General features: G+C 43.9%; 1 protein-coding gene across 2 annotated transcripts in view; it reads left to right on the plus strand.

Annotated features, from left to right (window-relative positions):
* The window catches only part of ANTXR2 (ANTXR cell adhesion molecule 2), a 370,587-nt gene that overhangs the window by 157,126 nt on the left and 187,791 nt on the right, over nucleotides 1-25,670 (plus strand). For both annotated transcript variants that reach the window (XM_082263608.1, XM_082263607.1), the window contains exon 9: nucleotides 15,350-15,410. In XM_082263608.1, coding sequence (XP_082119734.1) covers nucleotides 15,350-15,410 — 61 coding nt within the window. The remainder of the gene's footprint in view (nucleotides 1-15,349; nucleotides 15,411-25,670) is intronic.

Raw genomic sequence — 25,670 nt, forward strand, 5'->3', positions numbered from 1 at the left:
CCACAGCACTCTGGATCCTTCTCTGCAGCCCAGCTCAACCTTCGTCCTCTAGGCCGACTGCCCAGGACACCTTCTCTAGCTCTAACAGGAGGAGAGATAGCCGTCAGCCTCCTCCTGGGACTCTGCTTCCCACCAAAGATGCCCTGTTACATGCTCCCCTCAGACTTATAACTCATCCCAGGGTGCATTGCGGCAAACTCCGCCCACTGAGAAAGATATAAGCCCTAGTGTGCTATTGGCTAGGTTTCCTCCACTGTCCAATAAGAGCCCTCATTGGAGACAGTGGGGAGACTCCCCAGACTCAACAGATCACGCCTGGAAACATGTGACAGCCTAACTAAAAGATCAGGCCCCCCCGATAAACAGGACACATATATGCTTTTTCATAACACTTACCTAGGAGGGTGCTATGTGGGTGTGTATATATATATATATATATATATATATATACATTGTATAAAATATTCCTGTGCATATATACAGGATTTTAAAATAATTGTTTGCAATAGGTTAATAATATGCCTCTTTTTAAATCGCACACAACTATATCATCTGTGTATGGAGAAATCCGGTCAGTCAGCAGTCTAATCACTTGCCCACCATTTAATGTTTATGGCCAGTGGTAATTTTGAAACAACCTTTTTTTACCGGTAGTTAGCTACTATAGTAATACTTATTGCTGAAGATTTGGAAATACCTCTAATGATGAATCCAAGCTTGTTGGTCATTTGGGTAATTAGTGAAATATAGTGCAAAAAGGTTCTTTTAATCTTAGAAATACAATGTTGTATGTATTATCACCTATGTTAGAAGACGATTGGAGAAAACAATCTTTTTCATGTTTTCTTTGAGATACAGCATTTTACTGTTGCACATTATTCTCGTTCTCTGTCTATATCACCTGTCAATTATCTTTATTTGATGCAGTGAGATGTATTTTGCTAAAAGCTTAGATGTATTTCCTGCCCGAGGGTTACAATAAATTCAGTTGTGGTCTGTTTTATTTCCTTTTTAAGCTTTTCACCTCTGAGACGTGTTTTGCTGTTGGATCAACATTATTGTGCGGCAGTAAAGTTACACATTTTATATTTAAAACATACTATATTCTGTTAGCTACCACACAGGGAATCAGTGCATCACACAGTGGGATAGGAATGAACAAGCTACACTGATTAAAGAGACCCTGGGGTAGTTAACTTATTATTTTATGCAAGTCATTTTTAGCTTTGTGCAGTGCCGAGCTTTTGAAATATTTACCAGCGAACCAAAAAGATACTTTAAAATACATGTATATTTGTTGATGTCGAATGGGGCATGCTTATTCATACTCTCAGTTTCATTAGTTCCCAAACTTCTCACTGTCTGTGGCACAGTCACACATACAAGTCTTTAAAAAAAATGTTAAGAAGCCCCATCACAGGTAATGACAAAGTGTAGACAAAACAGTTCACTATTATTGCAGCATGTCTAATAATTTATATTGGTGCTCAATATTACAAAATGTGACTAATGACTTATATCAATGGTCATTATTACTAGATTATGACTAGTGACAAGCTTTCCAGATTAGCAAATACTTGTCATAGCCTTGTAGGCCATACTTGGTCCTAGCTGGGAGAATGACATTGGGCCAGCGTAACCTACTGCTCCCTTCATTATCGCCAGATGGATTTGATAACTCATCATTCAAATCTACATTGTGACCTCAAGGGCAAGGTTTCACCTTTCCTTATCAAAGTACACTCCACCAGATCACCAGATCAGTTAGTGCTTCTTGGGCTTTTCAGCATAAGGCCCCTTTACACAGGGAGTCTGTCAGGCGGACTCCGTTTTTCTCAGCGGGGGATCGATCCGCCGATCCCCCGCTGAGCAGGAGGATGGCAGCTCTGTCTCCGTGCTGCGTGTGGAGACACAGCTGTCAGGTCCCCATTCTTCTCTATGGGGGAATTTGATGAGAACGGACCATCTGTCCCTTCTCATACGATCCGCCAGACAGATGGAAAATAGGGTTTCCATCTGTCCGGATTTGACGGATCGGATGTTAGCGGACATGTCATAGAGATGCATGGGGCATCCGTTCAGATCCACCTGAAAAAGAGACAGGCGGATCTTAACGGACTCCCTGTGTGAAAGGGGCCTTAGGCATCTGTTTCTCACACATGCAAGGCTGCAAACTATTCTTCTGTTCAAATGTTCATTAACTTTTTTCAGGGAGGTATTCAGGCCTCAGCTGATGCGAGCTTTGGTCTGAGGGCCAGTTCACACCACATGCAGTCCAGTGTGTTTTTTTTGTCTGCATCAAAAATGCATGGAAAGTAGGTTATATGGTTTCCAATGGCATAGTTCACACCAGTGCTTGCAGTTCCAGCGTGTTCCAGAAAAAAAAAAGTAGAACATGCTGCATTTTTCCTGCGCTGGACTGTACTGGAATGCTGTTTTTCTTGGGAGAGTGTTTGGGATCAGCACAGGGCCAATCAGCACTGTCCAGACAGAGAGTCAGGGGTCCTGCAGCCTCATAGAACAATCAGAGGGGGATGAAAACTCCTCCTACAAGCTTTAACTAGGGCTCTGGTGGACAGTGATAGAAGTCACAAGACTGCTTTAACTGCTGAAAAGGTATTTAGCAGTTTATATTTAGTAAAATAATTGCATTTCCATGTCTTGTGAACAGTGGGAGACCAGATATAGTGAATGCAGGGTCCTGGGTTTAGTAACACCTTAGGGTTTTTCAGGAGGCTTTGTAGGCTCTGACGATCCACCTTTGTTAACCTGTTGGTTATTGTGGGCTTGTTAGCCTTTCATTGCTTCCTTGCCCCCCCCCTCAGTCGGACTGCTTTTGGATGTCCCAATACATCTAAATACTTAAAGCGGAGTTCCGGGCACAAAAACGATATTTTTTTTTGTGCCCCTCCGCTAGTTCAAGATCACCTGAAAAGGAATTGGATAGTTATTTTTTTTTTTTTTTGTTTACTCACCTTTTAATTGAAGATCGTAAATACTCACCTCAGAGTACTTCCTCCCTCAGAGCCGCGGCTCACCCCGTCACTTCCTGTCTCGCTATGATTCCTGGGAGCTGAACGTCATCGCTCCCAGGAATCAATGCGACGGCACCGGCCCCGCTCGTCACTTCCCGGGCGACGCCGCATTCCCCTGCTAAACAGCTTCTGGGCATGCCCAGAAGCTGTTTAGGAATGCGGCGCCGCACCGGAAGTGACGAGAGGGGCCGGTGCAGGCGCATTCTGGGACAAGAAGACGCGGAAGAAGACACAGAAGAGGACCGCGCCGGCTTCAGCTGCCCACAAGAGAGATGGAAACGCTGTGGAAGAAATTTTATAAGTAAGTATTTCTTCTAAAAGGTAAGTGCGAACCGGGACAGATCAGAGGCTAGCCATTGTGGAATGTGCTAGCCCTGACTGTCCCGGGGGTATGTTTATTAAAAAATGGTTTCTGTGCCCGGAACTCCGCTTTAATTTTTCCCCCCTTATTGTACGATTAACAAATTAGGATATTTGATTTACTGTAAAATCAATTTCTTTGAGTAAATTAGGGATATTGGTTCTTTGGATCTTTTCTGATGATCCACTCCTACTGTTGCTTGCTTTAAAACTGGGACAGGCTGGCAGTGGGGTGAGTTATACTAAGCTGACCTTACTGCTTTCTTTGCCAATCTCCTAAAAGCAGTAGCATAATCCAATGTACCTGAACACTTCTTCTATTGTTCCCTAATGCACTCCAAGAAAAGGATTTTTATGGTAGGTCAAAAAGACTAAGTACAGTTACACTTTAAAGTGTTACTAAACCCACAACAGTAAAATCAGTCTGTATATGCTTGTTTTACTCACTGTGCAACAAATGGGGTTAATCCTGCACATTGTGTAAAAAGGCTGTTTTATCCTGTCTTCTCTGATCCTCCCCGTCTTTTACTGTCCCCAATCCATCTCCTGATAGTACAGAGCTTGGAGGGCAAGCTGTGCTCAGTTTGGTGTGTAATGCTAGAAAGTTTTTTTTTTCTCGGGAGAAGGCATTTGATCAGCACAGGGCCAATCAGCACTGTCTAGACAGAGAGTCAGGAGTCCTGCAGCCTCATAGGACAATCAGGGGTGAATGAAAACTCCTCCTACAAACTTTAACCAGTGATCTGCTGGACACTGATAGAAGTCCCAAGACTGCTCTAACTGCTGATGATAAAAAGTATTTAGCAGTTTATTATACTAAAACTATCCTAAAACTATTGCATTTCCGTGTTCTGTGTACTGTGGGAGACCAGATATAGTGAATGCAGGGTCCAGGGTTATAAAGTCAGAAGTTTTTTTTTATCTTAATGTATTCTATTCTGTGTGCAGAAGCTCCTCTCTATCCAGCGATGTCCACGAGTGCCCCAGTCGTCCCGGTCTCTCTCCCCTGGTTGGCTGACACACAGCAGTGGCCCCATTGGCTCCCGCTGCTGTTAATCAAACTCAGTTAGCCAATCAAGAGAGAGAGTGGGCAGGGCTGAATGGCAGCTCTGTTTCTGAATGGATACATGGAATGGCTGCAGCTCACCTCGGGTGCCTCCCATAGCAAGCTGCTTGCTGTGGGGGCACTCAACAAGAGGGAGGGGCCAGGAGCTCCAGCCAGAAACTCGAGAAGAGGAGGGTCTGAGCTGTCCTGTGCAAAACCACCGCACAGAGGAGGTAAGTATATTAGGTTTGTTATTTTGATAGAAAACAAAATACATTTGACTTTAATATCACTTTAAGGGTAGTTATCATTTCTTTAAGGTATGAAGATTTGCATGAAATGATGACATTCAATGATGAAATTCAACACAGTTAAAAAATTTGATTTTTTTTTAAATGCGTTTTACACATCGGAACTTCCCCTTTCTCTAATATAGCAATACAGCAACCCTGTATGGTATCCCAGCTTCCTGTTAGTTATAGTTAGTGAGGTTGAAAAAAGACACCAGACCATCCAGTTCAACCTATGATGTGTGTGTGATTTCCTTCAAGCTGCTACAGCAACGTAGGCATATAGAACTCTTCATTTTATACTTTGTGATATTTCACACAAAAACACTTATTCTGTTCTACTGCAGTCTTTGAACCACAAACTCCATCAGAGGCTGTGTGCACTATTCTCCTGAGTACAAAGCAAATGCTTTGCTGAGCACTTATATGTATTGAGCCATTTCAGTCTATCTACGCTTTAGATCCTAACCGCTGAGGAGCACTCTATAGGCCTTTAGAGAATACACAAGTCCCCCCTCCTAATTGCCCTGTATGGGAATCCAAAATCGAATTACCAACCAACTTTAACCACTTCTGGACCGGAAGATTTTCCCCCTTAGGTCCCTTTCACACAGGCTGAAAAACTGACAGGCGGACCGGATCGGATGTTCCATGCAGCTCTATGGAGCAGCAGATGTCAGCGGAGACATCTCCGCTGACACCTGCTACTATCCGATCCTGTCCGTGAAATCCGGATGGATGGAAACCCTATTTTCCTTCCATCTGGAGGAATGGATCGGATAAGATCAGATGAAAACGGACAGGCGGTCCGTTATCATCCGATCTCCCATAGAGGAGAGCGGGGCTCTGACAGCTCCATCTCTGCACACAGAGCGGAGACGGACCTGTCATCCGTCTTCTCAGCGGGAATCGGCAGATTGATCCCTGCTGAGCAAAACAGACTGTGTCGGGCGCACCGCCTGTGTGAAAGGAGCCTAAATGACCAGGCCATTTTTTGGGATTCGGCGCTGTGTTAATTTAACTGACAATTACGCGGTCGTGCGACGCTGTAGCCAAATAAAATTGATGTCCTTTTTTTCCCACAATTAGAGCTTTCTTTTGGTTGTATTTGGTCACCTGTATAATTTTTATTTTTTGCGCTATAAACAAAAAAATCAGTGACAATTCTGAAAAAATATATATATATTTTTCTCCTTTCTGCTATATAACATTCCCACCCCAAAAAAAAAAAAAAAAAATCTAATGTTTTCATCATTTTAGGCCAATTTGTATTCTGCTACATATTTTTGGTAAAATAAAATCCCAATAAGAGTATATTGATTGGTTTGCGCAAAAGTCATCGCGTCTACAATCTAGGGGAAAGATTTATGTCATTTTTATTTTTTTACTAGGAATGGTGGCGATCAGCAATTTCTAGCAGGACTGCGACATTGCGGTGGACAGATCAGACTCCTAACTGACATTTTTGACACTTTTGGGGGGGGGCCAGTGACGTTACTACAGTAATCAGTGCTAAAAATATGCACTGTTACTGTAGTAATGACACTGGCAGGGAAGGGGTTAACCCAGGGGCAATCAAAGGGTTAAGTGTGAGCCTAGGGGGTGTTTTATAACTGTGAGAGGCATGGGGCTTGTAAAATCAATACAGAGATCTGTGTTCCTAAATAGGAGGAACACAGGAGTTCTGCATTGATTCCAGAGAACAATGGTTTGCTGTGTTTACAACAGCAGACCACTGTTCTCTCTTCACGGGGAGCTATTGTGGGTGCCTGCCAGCCCCGTGGATTGGCTTCCTTGCTGGTGAGTGGGAGCACCCACGTGACCCCGGTGGCATGCGCGCACCCCCAGGATCTCTCTCGCGTACCGCCGTACAGGTACAGCGATTCGCGGGAACCTGCCAACCTGCTGCATAACTGGGGCAGCTGGTCGGCAAGTGGTTAATATCACATTTCTGTCACATGGAGTACAACACTCAGTAATGCACCACCTTGCATTATAGGGAGTTCTGTCGGAAAAGAAGGTGCAGTAAGCTATGAAGTTCATACCACACACAAAACCCAAGACCTGTTGATTGATGTCAGGTGTATGGCACTGGAGGCACCAAATAACTAGTGAACTGAAAGCAGAAGACCGCAAACCAACAGTTACAAATAGACAGCCTTGAAGTACTTGTAAGGCATAGCTCCAAGGCTGTTTCAGAACTGTGCAAGCAGCCCTTTATCAAGGTGATAAGTAAATGTCAAAGTGTAACAAGCAAAAATTGACAGTGATTAAACAAACAGTTATTAAACAATCCGCAATATCCAATATACCTATGCAAAACAAAACCTGTGTCAAGTGCCAGACAGTCCTATAGGCAGGAAATGGGGGGTATAAAAAGGTGCAGGCACATTATTTTGTATGATCTAGGGCCCGGGGGCCGGATGCTGCCCTTTGCTTGCCTTTATCAGGCCCTCTGGACATTTTTCCTTCCCTTGATCAAAGGCTCTGTTCCTTCTACACCAACAATGGGGCATAATTCCTGTCACCGATACCAACATTGGGGCGCTATTTTTCTCCCTGACATCAAGGATGTGACACTATTCTTCCCACTGACACCAACTGCAGGGCCCTATTCTTCCCACTGACACCAATGATGGGGCACTATTCCTAGCCCTGATAATGACAATGCGGCACGTTTGCTCCTACTGACACCAATGATGGGACATTACTCCTCCTACTGACACCAATGCTGTGGCACTATTCCTCCCACTGACACCAATGCTGGGGCACTATTCCTCCCACTGACACCAATGCTGGGGCACTATTCCTCTCACTGACACCAACACTGGGGTACCATTCCTCCCACTAATGCCAATGACGATGCATTCTTTACTCCCATTGACCCAAGGACATTTTCTACAGTCTGGCCCCCTCAAAGTCTAAAGGACAGTAAACTGGCCCTTTGTTCATAAAGTTTGAGGACCCCTTATCTAGGGTATTGGCAGCTCATTAAAATTGAATGCACAGCCTTAACACAATGTTTAACTCACAACATAATGTACAATAGAATAACACATCAGAATGGACAGGTTTTAACATGTACTATTGTCAGGAAGCACAAGCACTCAAGGAGTCATGTGCAAACACAAGAAAAACATGCAGACTCTTGTACCCTTATGCCTGGTAAACATGATGAGATTATCGAATGGTTGATCATCCATTTTTTTTGCATGCTTATCTCATATCGAAAATAAAGACTTTACTAAAGTTACGAAAATTCTCGTACGACAGAATAAAAATTCGAAAGTGATGTATTGTGTTGTAGTGTATTTGTATTGTATTTTCGAATGACAACTATACTGAATAAACGAAAAGCGTATGATCTAGTATCGTATGAGAAAAAGTATTTTGCTTGTCCCCAACGGATAATACCTGACGAACTGTAGTAATCGGCTCTCGAAGGCTGTGTACTAACAATCAGATTATGGTACATTCTAAAAAGGTTCCTGAAACTATGAATGTCCGTCACACTGATAGTGCGGTTAATGACAGTCCTCACAGTCCTTAATCAAATAGTCCCAAAAGTCTATTGGTGGAAAAAATACACATCAATCTCCTTTTCCCCAATCTTCCTAGAAGCGCAGAGTAATGCCCCATACACACGTGCAGATTATCTGCAGACTTTTGTCTGCAGACTTACCTTTTCTATGTAGTGCAAGGGCCTGCCGGATTGCATACAAATTGAAAGTGTTTAGGTTTGACCTCATATTATATGGTTTTGGTAAGTCTGCAGACAAAAGTCTGCAGATAATCTGCACGTGTGTATGGGGCATTAATCACACAGTTTGGGCGGAAGACTGAGGATTAATATATCTTTTTAGATTATGGTACATAGTTACATAGTTACATAGTAGTTGAGGTTGAATAAAGACAAAAGTCCATCCAGTTTAACCTGTGTAGATGTGTGTGGACATAATCATTTCTCATACCCCTGAATGTTTTGATCTTGGAGATGTACATCCAAGAGTCTTTTAAAAGTAGCCATGCTCCCCGCAGTTACTACCATTTGTGGAAGCGAGTTCCACAATCTTATTGCCCTTATTGTAAAAAACCCTTTGCGTAGCCTGAGGTTAAATCGCTTCTCCTCTAATCGCATTGAATGGCCTTGTGTCCTCTTGCACTCCTTGCGACTGGATCGTTTTTTTTCTATGCTGAGATCACCATTTAGGTATTTGTAAATCTCTAACGATTGGTACGATCGCTTCCAAAGTGGTATTTTTCGTACAATTTTCTGTTCATGTATACGGGCCTGTAGTGGTAACAGGACCCAGATCTCCAGTGATGCAAGCCACATAGTCATCAAAAAAAGTGTTTTAAACTCTGAATACATTTGCTAACTGTAAGAACTTGTAATTAGCACACTATTTCATGAAGTACGTCATGATCACTTTTCATTTTTAGCTATCACATTATATTAGCAACAATATGGCAGTACTTGAGCCTACAAGTCCCTGAAGTGTGCTGAGATAAGGGCTGTGAGTGAGCTTTGTATCTTTGCAGGGAACGGTGATAGTGAAATTTAGCAGCAATCTTCCTTATGAGGACAGTTAGGGTTATTTAATGCCCTGTTCAATTATTACATTATTCAACAGATATTACTGTACTCTTTTTCTAGATGAATGTGTAATAAGCATCTATAATAATGGCACATAATCAATGGGCTTCTGGCACTCTTGACATATCACCAGAATGAAAGTACATTCTTCATTCTGTAGCTGGTTTGTGTTCATTCCCTGCGGTGGCAGCCAGTTTCCCAACATGCAGCAATGCATCACCATTCTCGTAGACCCCGATAAAGAGCTCAAATAAAACAGAAACGTGTTTCATTTTTATGGCAACATTTTTTTTTTTTTCAGCTGAGTTTTAGTAGCACTTAGCACATACAGGAAGATATTTAGTTGCTTGCTTCATCTGCAAACCGTTTATCTCTTTTATTGTCAGGATACATATATTTTACATCGCTTCACATCCACTTGGAAAATGTTACTGAATTTACATAGGGACTTGTGTTAAACTTGTTTCTGGAAAAAGTTGCCTTATGAAATTGAGAGATAATAGGAATATACAGTTTTGTGTTGCCATTTATTAAGTGGACCTTATCATCTACCCCATTGGTGTAGAGATTATAAATCACATAAATGGAAATGCTTAGTCTTTTAAATGATTTTTAAACTTAAAGCATTTGTTACCCTAAAATAAAAAAATAAAAAAAATTGATCCTGTTTTCTTAAAGCATGAATAGCAGCACAGTGCTTGTGCTGTGTAATTTGGCCCCTTGTATAACCTAAAATACCTGGCTGATCCTGCCTGGTTCTGCCCTTCCTCTTGTAAACTAACTAGGGTTTATCATGGCTGCTGAGCCCCTGCTACCCTGGTCAGTTTACGTGCCTCTGTCATTGGTGGATCTCCTCTGACCTCCCCCACTCCCCCCGCCTGCAGTGCCATTCTGCTCCCTGCCCCTTCCCCTCCCGCTGCTATATTTATTGTACTGTAATCATACACTCCCCTCTGTTTAATATAGATATGTGCCCTATTGCAGTGGTCCTCAACCCTGGCCTACAGGGCCCACTAACAGGCCAGGTTTGCAAGATAACTGAAATACATCCCAGGTGATATAATTTGCTTCTCAGTGATTGCAGTACTCTAGTCTGCATCTCCCCAAGGTAATACTTAAAATCTGGCCTGTTAGTGGGCCCTGAGGACCGGAGTTGAGGACCACTGCCCTATTGTACATGTTTTATAAAAAATGTGCTGATTTCTATCTTATTTCAGAGAGACTCCGGTCGCTCACGTGACTGCTCGCCTCTCTCCTTCTCTCTTCACCTCCTCCCCACTGACATCAGCGGGAGTTCCCAGCCTCTCCCACTGTAGACGTTAGCCCTGGAGAGGTGAGAGGCGAGCTTGTCACGTGAACGCCAGATGGCGCTCTGAAATAAGGTAGAAATCAGCATTTTTTTTTTATAAAACACGTACTGTGGGGCACATATCATTATTAAACAGAGGGGATTGTATGTTCCTGACCAAGTGGCTTTACAACAACTTTAAATACATCAATGTATGCTGACTTTTTAAAAAGTCTAGTTTTTAGGTATAATTTATATATATATATGTATATATGTATATATGTATATTGCGCAGCCATATTTGCTAAATAGTATCCATTTCCTGTTTGAAGTGCTACACACTGGTGGTGCTTTACTACTACTTCTTAAAGTGAAACCCAGATAGCAAGCAATTGAGCTGCAAATTGGAAAAGGAGTTCCTAAGCTATTGCTAGACTTGCCAGGCTTCACAAGTTTGTTGCACATTTGCAGCAAGTTCGCATTACACGACTCCAGATCAACTTTGTTTGCAAATGTTCTGCAAGTCTGCTGCAAGTTCTAGTTCACTTATGTTGTACAATAGTCATCCCACCACAGGGGTCACTGTGATTTGCAGAGCCCTTGCTGTAAACTCACCACTGCAACTTTTCTCTTGCTAGAGACTTGCCATGCAGATTTGCTACAAATTGGAAAAGTGACAACTAGAACTTGTGCTTCAAGTGCTCTGTAAGTGTACAATTTGCCAGTGAAAACTTGCAGAAAGTTAACAGGCTTACAATTCAACTCTGCCACAAATTCTTGGCAAGTTTTATTTGCTATATGGGAAGGGTATAGTTTAACTTGTTAAAGAAAGAGAGGTTTCCTTTTGCAACTCCAAGATGTCTGAGCTTGGATGAAGCGGACTGTGTCCACAGGCTTAGACATCCCTAACTTCAGGTAACCACTTTGTGTGTGGCTACATTCAAACAGTGGTGACGGCTGTCAGACTGCCATTAGTTTATATAGGCCAAGGGGCCATTCTTATTCGCATACCCCAGTCATTCCAGCTGCAAGAAATGTGCTGATTCTTGCTGCTGGAATATGGTGGATACATCAAAATGGCCATGTAAAGGCTACCTAAGGAAAAAAAAAAACATTTCAGGACTTGCTAATATACCTTTGCTACATATTTCTTTCATATATAAAAAGAAAAATCAATTCTTTGATATTCTATAACTTACCCTTTTTGCATTATTGCTCTTTTTTGTTTTGGAAATTATTTGTAAGTTAAAGTGAATCTGTGCAGAAGGTAAACAGGGTAAACTGACATATAGAATAAAATACATGCTACTAGAAATTGCTGCACATTGTGTAGGTATTTTACTGGATTGTTCTGGGAGCTTGACACTTAGACTGTACTAATGAGCTAAAACCGATTTTGGGAAAAGGTTAAGGTCACACCTTTTCCCCAAGCTTTCTGCCCCTCACCACTGGACAGTATGACCATTCCCCATAGTAACTAACCAATTCTAAATATCTGGAGAAGAACAGGGAGACTCAAACTCAATGGTAGCATGGCCCAGCTTTAGGAGTCCTGGGTCGCAGTAGAGTGTAACTAGGTGATTTCACTTAGTTTTAACTGCTTTTTTGTTTATTCATACACATTATTCAAAAAAATATTAAAAAAAAAATGATAATTGGTTATGTTTCCTACAGCAAAATTTGCCACAACACACACTTTTAGTCCTCCTTCACATGAGCGCTGAGGCCTGTACACTGTGAATTGGCTGTTTTTTGCAGCTGAAGCCGCCAGGTGCTGCATGCAGACAGCCTATGTAATTCTGTGGGCACACAGCCGCTCATCCTAAGATGATAGGTGTGCAGGTATGGTGTGCGGCCCCAAAACCAAACTGTTTGCCCCCGCATGCCTGTCACATTAGGACAGGCAGCTGAGTCCATGCAGCTGCTGTATTTCAATACATGGGCTGCCTGCATGCCAGCAATTGGCAGATTCAGGCTCATAAACTAATGGTCAATTCTTGGTGTACAGACCTCAATGCTCATGTAGAGGAGGCCTAAAGGTATTTTATTTTATGTAACTGACAGCTTTAAAGTGCCATAATCTATAATGGATGTATAATATTGACCACAGTTTCTATAACCCAGCATGTACTACATATATAAACACAAGTATGAAAATATGCATAGCCTCTTCTGTACCTACCAGGGCCAGCCCTGCAATGGGTCCCACTCGGTCCATTGGACCCAGGCAGCACTTTGAGAGGGGCAGCAAATTGATGTCCAAGATTTTTTTTCCAGCAGTTTTGTGTGTCATCAGTTTGCAGCACATTACGGACAGCATTTCCCCATCTCATACTGCCGCCCGTAGTGCAAACTGATGAGTATGAGGAGGGACAGCGTCTCCTCCGGGGAACGTCCCTCACTTGATCGTGGTGTGCGCAATGACGTCAGACATCAGCGCACTCCATCTCACGCAGGGCAGGCTGGATCTTCTAGGGCTGTGACCGTGGCAGACACAGGAGTGACAGGAGGACTGAGCACAGACAGTGGGTGTTTGGTGGACTGGTCCGGTGGTGAGTTATGGAAGAAATTACCAGTATATATAATATTTTCTAAATGTTATATTTATATTAAAAAAATGGAGGTGGGAGCCCCTTGGTGGGCCCCCCTTTTTTTGAGGGGGTGGGGGGGCAGCATTTCATTCTTGGACCCAGGTAGCACAATGTCTTGGGCCAGCCCTGGTACCTACAATATACACAACTGCAACAATTTTGTATGCAGTGTATCAGTGTACTGTCATGAAACGTTCAAAGGGCATGTCTCAGTGGGCTTTTCTTCACTTTAGAACTGCGTCTCTCTCTATAAACGTCAATAGGAATGCAAAAGTACCTTGAAGCCAATTAATGAAGCTTGGAAAAAGTCAAATGCAGGTCAGACAGAGGTCAATGTCAGCTGCAATGCATCTGTCAATTATCTCTGAACAATCTCAACAGTGTCTCAAACTGATCTTAAGTGCCAGTTCATATTAGTGCGATCACAGAGATCGCATGTAATTCGGAGCGAACTTTCTAAATTCCATGCAATCTCTGTGCGGTGCAAATTTCAGCCATACAGTTTGTATGGCTGAATTCGCACCGCAATCACACTAAACATGCACATGGCCATTTTTTTAATCCGCAGCAGAATCAGATCACATGGTGGTTCACACTAGTGCGATCCGATTCTGTGCAAACTTGCAGATCGCACTGCGATATGCAATCTCAACTGAGGGTGTTGTTAACTTTTAATTGACACCCCCTGTGTATCGCATATGGCAGTGTGAACTGCAAGGGGTGCGGATGCGATGCGGGAACATGCTATATATTCGCAGCGGTCCCGCATTGCACAAATGTGAACCGGGACTTAATACAAGTGGAATGCCCAGTCTCATAGAGTAACTTACTGTATATAGCAGCACTCAGACTGAGTGAGGAATGGAAAGAACACAGAGTCTGTGGAGTTCTGCTGAGTACATGAGCGCTGGCACAGACTCTGGCCATATCAGTAGAGACAGATTGAGCAGAAGTATGACCTCATCAGTATCTTCATTATCTTCATTATCTTCATTATCTTCATTATTAACAGGTTGGTAGAATGTTTTACCCATATTCTTTACCAAGCTGTTTTGCTGCTTCGTTTAAGTTCTATGAACTAGTTAAAATGTTCTTAAAGCCTACAGCAGTAAAAATCAGTCTGTATATGCAGTGAAGCATGCTTGTTATATTAACCTAAGAGGTTAATCCTCTGCACTGTGTAAAAAGGCTGTTTGATCTTGTATGCACAGATCCTCCTCTTCTTCCACTGACTCAAAAACATGTCCAGATAAGACAGGGCCTTTGGAGTCAGGCTGCACATGCTCAGTTTGGTGTGCATTGCTAGAGAATGATTTCCTCTTTTGAGAGTTTGTATGTGATCAGCACTGGGCCAATTAGCACTGTCCAGACACGTCCAGACAGAGGATCAGGAGTCTCATGGCGCTTTTCCACTGCATGGAACCGAACGGTTAGGCTCATTTTTGTGCTTTTCCACTGCTGGTACCGCATGGTACAGTGTAGGAACGGTACGGTATGGCGGCGCTTTTCCACTGCATGGAACTGAACGGTACGGCTCTCTAAAACAGTACCACCTCGATTGTGGTTCCAAGAGGTACCATACCGGTACCATATCCCACAATCCTTTGCATGCAGTCACTACTAGCCACTGATTGGTCAGAGAATCGTTGTTATCCCACCCACTTAACTTTAGTACTACTTTAGTGGAAAAGCAAACCATACCAAACCGTACCGAACCGTACCAGCAGTGGAAAAGCAAACCGGGCCAAGCAGGGCCAAGCAGGGCCGAGTAGAGCCGAGCCGGTACTTGCAGTGGAAAAGTTCCATTAGTGTAGAATGAAAACTCCTGCTACAACCTTCTCCAGGAACTGATATAAATCACAAGACTTCTATATACTGCTAATGAGAAAAGGTATTTAGCTGTTTATGATTACTAAAATATTTGCATTTCCATGGCCTGTGCATTGTGGGAGACCAGATATAGTAAATACAGTGTCCTGGGTTTAGTTATAAAACTGGTTGCTGTAATTAGAAATCCTTTGGCAGATAAATTATTTTACAAATATGTATTTGAACTGTGTTTATGTTGTTACATGTTGTTTAGCTTTTAGCAACACCGTAATACACTTGATAAATTCTCATAAAGAACACTTCTTTTGTGCAGATATTAAAGAAGTCGTGCTCAGAAATTTTGTCCGTAGATCCATCATCTGTGTGTGTTGGTGGTAAGCTCATTTATGTTCTTTTTTTTTTTACCTTTTTATAGGCTGTAAGGTATACTGACTTCTTTTAGCCTTATACTACACCATGCTATATTGTGCTATCACCACATAAAGTAAAACTTCCCGTCTCTCGCTTTTCTGTCTTACGGCCAAATAAATATTCATGCTCCGATATTTTTATGGAAGGGATGGTGATCTGAAAAAATAAATAAAAGTGATTGAGCAGAACTACATTAAAGTTATCCAATGCAAAATATTACATATTTATTTATTTTTGATATTACTTTGGCCCTACTCTTATTTCTCCTGCACAGCATAGTTACCCGTTTTAATATTTCTCAGCACAGAAGCATCCCCAGGTTTATCGTAGTTTATCGACAGCTCAGCTGCTGACAACTCTGTAATCAGTGTGCTAGGTCACACAGAAAAAGTGAAACATTTCTGCGTTTAGTGTTCATAAAAGAAAACACAATGCAATCCAAGATATAAAAATGATCAAAAGAGTATTAAAAAAGGCAAAGCAGCTGGGAAGGTGTGAAGTACACAGTTCATCCTACAGTGGGCAATAAACATTCTTTACATCACCTTCATAGCTGAGGACCATCAAATTACTAAAGCTTGCTTGAGCAAAATTGGAATGAGGCATCAATATTTACTGTCTATTATCCTATGGCTATATTAAAGGAAGAATATAGGAAGTAAAATGGGGTTTTTCTTTACCTCTTAGGATTCAGGTTTAAAATCAGAATGCATATTTATAGTAAAAATACAGGATAAGCAGTGTGTTAGTTGGTAAGGGATATAGAATGCTTGTTTAGTTTAACCACTTGCCTACTGGGCATTTGAACCCCCTGTCACACTTTCAATGACAATTGCACAGTCATGCAACACTGTACCAAAATGAAATTTATATCTTTTTTTTTCAAACAAATAGAGCTTTCTTCTGGTGGTATTTAATCACTACTGGGGTTTTTATTATTTGCTAAGCAAACAAAAAAATACCAAACATTTTGAAAAAAAAAAAAAAAAAACTTTTTTTTAGTTTGTTTGAAAATTTTGCAAACAGGTAATTTTTCTCCTTCATTGGTGTGCGCTGATAAGGCGGGACTGATGGGCCCTGATAGGCACTGATAGGCTGCACTGATGGGCACTGATAGGCGACACTGGTGGGCACTGATGGGTGGCACTGATGGGCGGCACTGAAGGGCACTGATAGGTGGCACTGAATGGCACTAATAGGTTGCACAGATAGGTGGCCCTCAAGGGCAAAGATGGGCACTAATAGGTGGCACTGCTGGGTGGCACTGATGGACAATGATAGGCACTGGTGGGTGACATTGATAGGCTGCACTGATGATGGGGCACTGGTGGGCACTGGTAGGTGGCACTTACATGCACTGGTAGGTGGCACTTACATGCACTGGTAGGTGGCGCTGGTGGTCACTTGTGGGCAATAGTAGGTGGCACTATTAGGCACAGATGCTCCACCAGTGTCCCTCTGACAGCAGCCGGCAATCAGCTTTTTTTTCTCCTCATGCTGACAGAGTGAGGAGAAAAAAAAAGCTGATCGCCGGCTGCTGTGTAAGTCATTTGATCAGCTGTCATTGGCTGACAGCCAATCACATGGTAAGGGGCCGGGACCGGCTCCTTACTCCGATCTGCGATCAGCCGAGTCTCATGGACTCGCTGATCACAGAGCGAGCCGTGCGCGCTCTGCAGGGAGTGTGCAGGCAGCTCATGCATGGGAGGACTTACATGGATGCCCTCCTGGCTTCGTGCTGTAGCCGTCTTAAATACAAAATTTTACATAAAAAGGCCAATATTCAAACATTATGTTTCCCTTTGGCAGTATGGCATCAAAGCTCTGTATATAAACAGTTGGTACTAGTGTGCAAAAGTGTATTTGCTTTGTAAGAATAAATCACCTCTTATGTTAGGTGTCCTACGTGTGTTGATGCTGCCGCATATGTAAAACTATTAGAGTAGTTTTTACATTTTAGAATGAGGTGCCTTGGCACTGTCCATATTTTCAAGGGTGCCTTGGCTGAAAAAAGGTTGAGAAACACTGGTTTAAACTTCTTAAATGGAGAATGGAGTGGTATTCCGTCACTGTGGCGGTGAATAATAATACAATATGGTGGTGAGTAGAGTTGAGCGGACACCTGGATGTCCGTGTTCGGCAGGTTCGGCTGAACTTGAAAAAAAAGTCTGAGTCCGTGTCCCGGACTTTTTTCGAACTTTACCCGGACACCGAACCCCATTGAAGTCAATGGGGACCCGAACTTTCAGGCACTAAAATGGCTCTAAAAAAACAACGGAAAAGGCTAGAGTGCTGCAAATGGCAGCAAAATGTAGTTAAGAGCATGGCAAGTGCTCTTAAAAAAATTCCCCTTTAAATTTGTAATTTATAAATAGCAGATTAGAACAGCAATCTGTAGTAAAATATAGCTGAACGCTGCACACAACAGACTAATAAAAAGATAATTGTTTGTCCCTCCTCCTCCTCTTCCTCAGTGGGCTCAAGTGAGGGCAAAAAGATCGTTCACTGCACCACCCCCCACACAGCAAAATCGATGTAGATCGCTAACGGACGATTGTTCTGTCCTGTGTCTCCTAATCTCTCCCTGCCTAATCTCTCCAGCCTGTCCCTAAAATGCTCAAATATCTTTCCCTGCCTACACTCCGACCTGTCCCTGCATTCTTTTCAGCACAATGTTGTTTTACCCTGTCTGTCCCTAATCAGCAGCAGCCAGCACCATTCTGTGTGCTCTCTCCCTACACTACAGCAGACTGACGCACCGCGCTGTCTCTCTCGAGCTTATAAAGACCTGGGTCACATGCTTCAGCTGGCCAATCACAGCTACAATACATTAGTAGGCATGGCTGTGATGGCGCACACCAGTTAAATGCTTGTTGATTGGCTGTTGGAATTAAAAGCGCGCCATTACATACAAAACAGGAAATAAAATTACCGAACACGGATTTTAAACCCGAACATACAGTAAAGTTTTCGGGTCCGTGTCCCGGTAACAAAAATCCAATTATCCGGTACGGACCCGAATAATACAGTCCGTGTTCGCTAGTGGTGAGATCTAGCAGGTGCATATAAGTTGCAGTGAAGGCCAGTTAAATCTGCTGCACAGGCCTGGAGTTATGGGTTACATTGCACATCCTCTGGAAAAAGTGACTTAAAATAGCCAGGAAAATAATTAGTATTTATTATTCAAATAAAGATGCTGTTGCCCACACAACAGGTTAAAGTATCAGTGGATTTTCTGGTCTTTAAGGTCTGCTAACATTGCAGACCTGGAACTCCCCAGACTCCCCACTATTAGCTAGCGGCAAAACTACAGCTTTGGGGGTCAAAAATCGGGAAGTAATAGCTCAGTTAGATCAGGCGACACTAAACCACCTTTGCTGGAACTGCAGTGGCTCATTACTGGCTCCAGCTGATGCTATAGTAAAGGGTGGAGGGAGGTTATGCTGAGCAAATAGTGAGACAAATGGTTGCACCTCCAAAAATATTAGCAGCAATTCTTACCATGTCCACCCTCTTACCACTCTGCCAGCATCCTCTGCCCTGCTGCTGCATTGAAGGAGAAGGACAGAGAATGACAGGAGAGGGGAAAGGTGCTATCAGGTAAGCCTACTCTGCCAGCCTGAATCCCCTCTTTTTCACCAATTTGCAGCCAGCACTACACACCTTCCATTCTCAATAATCACTGATATCCTAGCAATCAAGCCCCCACCCCGCACTTCCAGCATTACACCTGCCAACTCGCTCTTACTATGCAAGCACTACTCCCTTCACTCTGGCTACTCTGCCAGCCCTACACCCCCCAACCCATTCACACTACTCCTCCCACTGCTGCTAATGTACTTCCACACTCCCCTCCTCCCCACTCTCATTGTGCACTAGCACACTTGCATGCCACACTTGCACTACTCCACTTGCATGCTGAATTACCCTGACCTCCATAAACCTATGCCTTCAAGCCTCTTTCCAGTGTCACCACCATGCCTTTCATTATCTCACTACTATGGCATCACAGGATATGTGCAGGAGCTTGCCACAATATTTCTGACATTACAGTTTGGCAGCAGGATTCAACACAAGCAATGGTAGTGATGGTGCACTACTACTACTACTGGTTTTAAAGAGATTGTAAAGGCAGAGTTTTTTTTTATCTTAATGCTTTTTATGCAGCAGCCCCCTCAGCCACCCCAATACTTACCTCAGCCCAAATTTATCCAGCAATGTTGCAGGAGTGTCTTAGCTGCCCAGGACTCCCTTCCTCATTGGCTAAGACAACAGCGTGGCACGATTGGCTCCCACTGCTGTCAATCAAAGTCAGTCAGCCAATCAGGAGACATAGGGGGTGGGTTGCTGCTCTGTGTCTGACACAGGACACAGGAGCTGTGACTCAGCTTGGGTGCCCCCACAGCAAGCTGCTTTCAGTGGGAGCACTCAATAGGGGGGGGGGGGCAGGAGCACAGAAGAGGGACCCGGGAAGAGGAGGATCCGGGCCTCTCTGTGCAAAACCACTTCACAGAGCAGGTAAGTATAATATGTTTGCTTTTTAAAAAAAAAATAAAAAATAAAAATGAGACTTTTCAATCACTTTACACTCTGATGTATCATCTGGCTTATGTTGTGAACATAGGCACAAGATTTCTGTCTGAGGGGGTCCTGAGAAATCGGTAAGTTCTCAGAGGGTTGTTGTAATTGTATACTTCCCACTAGTGAACCTAGGGGTTTTCGTTTTGTGAGAGCAAGTTGGGTGTGCACCTAGAGAATTCCTGGTAACACTTTTTCGGTTTGTTCTCTCACCCATCCTTCTGTAGGGTTTAGTAAAGGGGGAGAAGGACAAGCACAGGAAAACATACTGGCAGGCTGTACCCTCTCTCATACCACCACTCTGTCATCCCCCAAGCACTCTGTTTTACCCCCCTCCTTGCCATTCTGGTTCACTCCCTGTGATGGTGTTCACCATCACTGGAATTTAAGGACAGATGGGTGAGCGGTTGAATTGCTTCATTTTTGTCAGCAAGGTCAATTGTTCCCTTTGCCATGAGGTTTCTGAGCAGGAAGCCCACTCCTAATATGGTCATCCCAGGAAGTTCTGAGGAGCCGGACTGTCTGGGGTGGCTCCCCATTCAACTATTGTCAGGTGGGCTAATGCTAATGACCGCACCTGTTGTCTGCTAAGGGAGGTATTGACACAGAGTAATGTGTATTGAGGGCTCGTTAGGGACCCATTGTTCTGTGTCTGACTATTATGTACATTGACTGCCCCCTGGGGCTTGTGTCTCCTTGCATTGGTCAAAGCTATCTGAACAATCCCTGTTGACTCATTTTCAAGTCCTCATTTGCATTTCCTGGTCAAGCTGTCTGACCAATCACTGCTGACTCATTTTCGAGCCCTCATTTGCATGTCTGGAGAGGACCAGAATGGGAACTGCAGGTACTTTGCAATTGACCAATGGGAAAGCGGTTGTTGGGGGCAGGATGTTCCAAATTCTGTATAAAAGTGTGCCGTGTTCTTCCAATAAATTGTCTTCCTGTTTGAACTTACATACAGCCTGCTTGGTGTTTGTTCTAATGGATTCCGAATGGCACATAGCTGTAGTTCGGATCCCGGATCCTTGGTTGACTGAACCATCAGACGATGCGATCTGCAAGCTGACTGACTAGAAACAGAGGAGTGTCGGGAGAGCGGACAGAGCGAGCAAGGGTCTCGTCACATTGGTTGGCAGCGGTGGGATTTGCTCTCCAGTTACCAGGACACTCCAAACCACCACGGTCAATGACCAGCTATGCAGCATGCAGGAGAGACACGCTGAAAGACTTACTTGAGAGCCGCAGAGGGACCGGTGGGACAAAGAACAAGGCCCCCTGATCAGTGAGCTAGCCGAGATGGATCAGAGGGGTGGGGATGCAGGACCCCGGTCAGTTGAAGACTTGTTTCAGCAACGAGTTCGAGAGCGGTTGGCATTATATGGTGCTAACCCATCAGAGACCGCCATACAGAATGCCATTAGAGGCATCCAGGTGCAGGATGAGCGACAAGAGAAAGAACGAGAACGGCAACATGAGCAGAGAATGGCAGAAATACGGCAATCGGAGACAACGCCTAAAGATGCAGCGACTTTCCGTAAGTTGCCCTTTCGGGCGTTCAAACTATTTAAGGAAGGAGAGGAGGAAATTGACGCATTCCTGCAGGACTTTGAGAGACTATGCCAGATACATGAAGTACTGTCCCAAGATTGGGTCGTTTTACTGGCGAGTAATTTAACTGGCAGAGCGGCGGATGCATTTCGGGCCCTGGAGGACGAAGACGCTAAAGACTACGACCGGGTAAAAGAAGCTTTGCTAGCCCGATTTGCCATTACACCCGAAGCCAGCCGGATTAAGTTTCGAGAATCCCGGAAACAAACCAACACAACATACGTGGAGTGGGCACATCATATGCATATAAGAGCTGGTTCCAGGGAAGCCACGCTCATACCATAGAGGACATCACCCAGCTAGTACTATTAGAACAGTTTTTTAACCACACCCCTCCGGTAGTACGGGATTGGGTGCGAGATAAACAACCACAGACGGTACAGCAAGCGGCTACTCTGGCCGATGAATATCTGGACTCTCGACGGTCGGGTGAAAACGAGCGCTATTCACTATCTCAGCCCAATTTACCAGCCTCTAAGCCGACTTCAGTACCTCAGTGGTCCGCCTCGAGACCCCCAGCCCGACCCAACCCTCCTACCGGACCTAAGTGCTATACCTGTATCCGAACTGGTCATCTGCAACGACATTGCCCAAGCCAATCCACGAGGTATCGAGAGACTAATCATCCATCCAGACCAGCGGCTCATTGCTACCAGAATGAGCCCAACCATCGAGATGTTCAGGAAGAGTGCGGCGAACTTTTCGAAGTGGATCCTGTCCAAGCTGCTGCCGGAGATAATCGGCAGCACCATCGCCAGGCAGTATGGGTTAATGGGCAGCCGGCCCAGGGACTCTGCAATTCCGGGGCTACGATTACCCTCATCCAGCCTCACATGATTCCCCAGTCAGCCCGGACCGGCCAGACTGTTGCAGTCAGGGTAGCAGGGGGCCAGGTGCTACGTTTATCCACCGCCCAAGTCCTCTTGGATTGGGGCTCAGGGGAGCGATATGTGCGAGTGGGATTACTATGCGAGTTACCCGCAGAAGTACTTTTGGGGAACGATTTGGGCCATTTAACTTCCTCTTATGCCCCAGAGGCCACCATGGCCAGGACCACCAGACGTCACAGCCACAGTCGCTCTCCCATGTCAAATCAAAGGCGGCATATAGGAGTACGTCCGGTAAATCCTGATCCTAACTGCTGTTTGGGCGTGTTTGGCCTAAGTCTTTACACAACGGAGTGAGATCTAAGAGAAGTATTTTCAACATATGGTCCAATGGCCGATGTATCCATTGTGTATGATCGGCAGTCTCGACGTTCCAGGGGTTTCGCGTTTGTCTGCTTTGAAAATGTTGAAGACGCAAAGGAGGCAAAAGAACATGCAAATGGAATGGAACTTGATGGAAGACACATATGTGTAGATTTCTCAATTACACAAAGGCCCCACAACCATACAATTTCACCATACAATATCGGCCAGGGCCTCAAAATGGGAATGCGGATGGGTTGTTCCGGCAGACAGACCTAGAACCTTAAGACTACTTTTCCAACATCCTCGAGTTGACCCGTTCGGGGTCCCACTGTGGCTGTTGGACTGTTTACCCGGGGGAAGATATGTGATGGTGTTCACCATCACTGTAATTTAAGGACAGATGGGTGAGGGGTTGAATTGCTTAATTTTTGTCAGCAAGGTCAATTGTTCCCTTTGCCATTGTAAGATCCTGGTACTTTCAGTACCTTTCTAGCCTCTTACTTCCGCATTGCGTTCCACCATTCAGGTAGGTGGAACGCATATAGCTGCATGTCTCTTTAACATCTGATGACGTCATCACTAGGCGCCGCTCTGAGCGGCTATTTCAACCGCCGGTGTGCACTCACAAGGTGTTCGTGCAACCGCTCGTTATACATCCCTGTCTGACGCTGCCAAATCCTCCAGCTATCTTCCTATACCTGGATTGACCGGAGCCTCGCTACCTGATCCTTTACCTCACTACCTGATCCTTTACCTCGCTTACCAGCTAGTGATAAGTACCCCGCAGGGGATCCCTTCCTATCAAGGCACATGCTATCTAATCTTGCATATTAAGAACTGTTGCTAACCTCTATGATATATGCACTACAATATCTATCACCTGCATCGTTACCTAGATTGCTAGTTCTTGAGCCTACTACCACCTGTAACTTATATCCTTGCATTAACTTAGCATCTCCTGTACACTTCATCTGTTATCCCCTACCACCTGTTACTTGTACATGATTGCAAACCCTCCTGCATACTATCTATCACCATCTGCTATCACTCCTGCAACATTACTACCTGAGTGCCTATCATTAATTGCTATCACTACTCAAGCCTATTCCTTCAGTATATCACCTCAATACTATTGCATAGATATCTCTCACTCCAGCAACATCTTATCTGAGTGTTTGTGTATGTGCATACTGAAGCGGGCTGAGCCACTATGATGAGTCAGGAGAGTTGGATAAGGTGATTCAACACATCTCTACAAGACTACTGAGTGGAAATTCTGCAGCTGCAAATCCAGTTCACTAAATCAAACCCCAGAGCGTTACAGATTGCACGAACCAGAAAAAATGGATTCAGCAGAATTAGCCACTCATGTGATGCACCTAACACAAAAGGTAGATGCATTAATTGTTTCTCTTACCGAAGTGCAAAAAGAAAATCAGACTTTGAGACAGCAGATAGCCCGTGTATCACAGCTCACTGCTGCTCAACCCCGTGAGCCCAAAATAAACCCTCCACAAGTGTTTACAGGTGATCGGAAAAAATTTTGTGAATTTAAAAACGCATGTCAATTGCTTTTTAATTTAAAACCTCGTACTTACAATACAGACCAAATTAAAGTCTGCACCACTATCTCATATATGTCAGGTGATCCACGGGCTTGGGCAGACTCTCTCTTTGAGAAAAATTACCCTCTTCTCAACTCCTATCCTGCGTTCCTAGCAGAACTCTCTAGCCTGTATGAAGACCCAAATAGGCAGAGTACTGCTGACAGCCAATTGAGGGCTTTAAAACAGGGAAGGAGACCTGTTGAAGACTTCGTGGCAGAGTTCAAGAGATGGACCCTTGATTCAGGGTGGAATGATGCATCTCTGCGGACCCAGTTCAGGCTCGGGTTATCCGAAGCTGTTAAAGACGAGCTCGCCCGAGCGGATTTACCTGGCACTTTGGATGCCTTAATACAACTCAGCATCAATATTGACAGACGTTTACGAGAAAGGAAGGCTGAGAAAATGGGAGTACCATTACCCAATCCTTCTCGGTTTTCGTCCTTTGACCCTACTCCTATGGAGGTAGGAATCATACGCCCACCATTATCGTCTGTTGAACAAGCCAGGAGAAAATCTCAAAATCTCTGCATGTATTGCGCTTCCCCTGATCATATGATAAGCGTCTGTCCCCTTGTCCGCAAAAAAGAGGGTGAGTGTTCACATGTATTACTGGCGGGATTAACGACTTCTTTTTCTAATCCCTATCTTTTCATTCATTTGATCTTACAGTGGGACCAAAATAGAATCACTACCAAGGCTATGATCGACACAGGATCTTGTGGGAACTACATTGACACTAGTTTTGTTGCTTTGAATAAAATACCTATTATTTCAAAACCTATTCCTGTCTCTGTTAGTTTAATTAACGGTATTCCGTTATCTTCTGGTCCAATTACCAATCAGACACAAGCACTTCTTGTTACTACTAACGAGTCTCATGTTGAGACCACCACCTTTGATGTATTACCTTCACCACATTTTCCCATTATTTTGGGGCTTCCCTGGTTACACATACATCAACCAAACATTGATTGGAAAACGCGGACACTAACCTTCCCCTCTCACTACTGCGAGACCACGTGTAACCTCCAATATTATAAAAAAAATCCTGTCCATGGTGTCAGATGAAATTACACCACCACCATGCTATCAGGATCTATCTGAAGTCTTCCTTGAGAAAAATGCTCAAGTATTGCCTCCCCATAGGGACTATGATTGTTCTATTGATCTACTCCCTAACAGTAAACTACCTTTCGGACATGTTTATCCTCTATCTCAGGATGAACTTTCTCAT

This window comes from Pelophylax lessonae, assembly GCF_965119305.1.
Source record: "Pelophylax lessonae genome assembly, chromosome: 1".
NCBI lineage: Eukaryota > Metazoa > Chordata > Amphibia > Anura > Ranidae > Pelophylax > Pelophylax lessonae.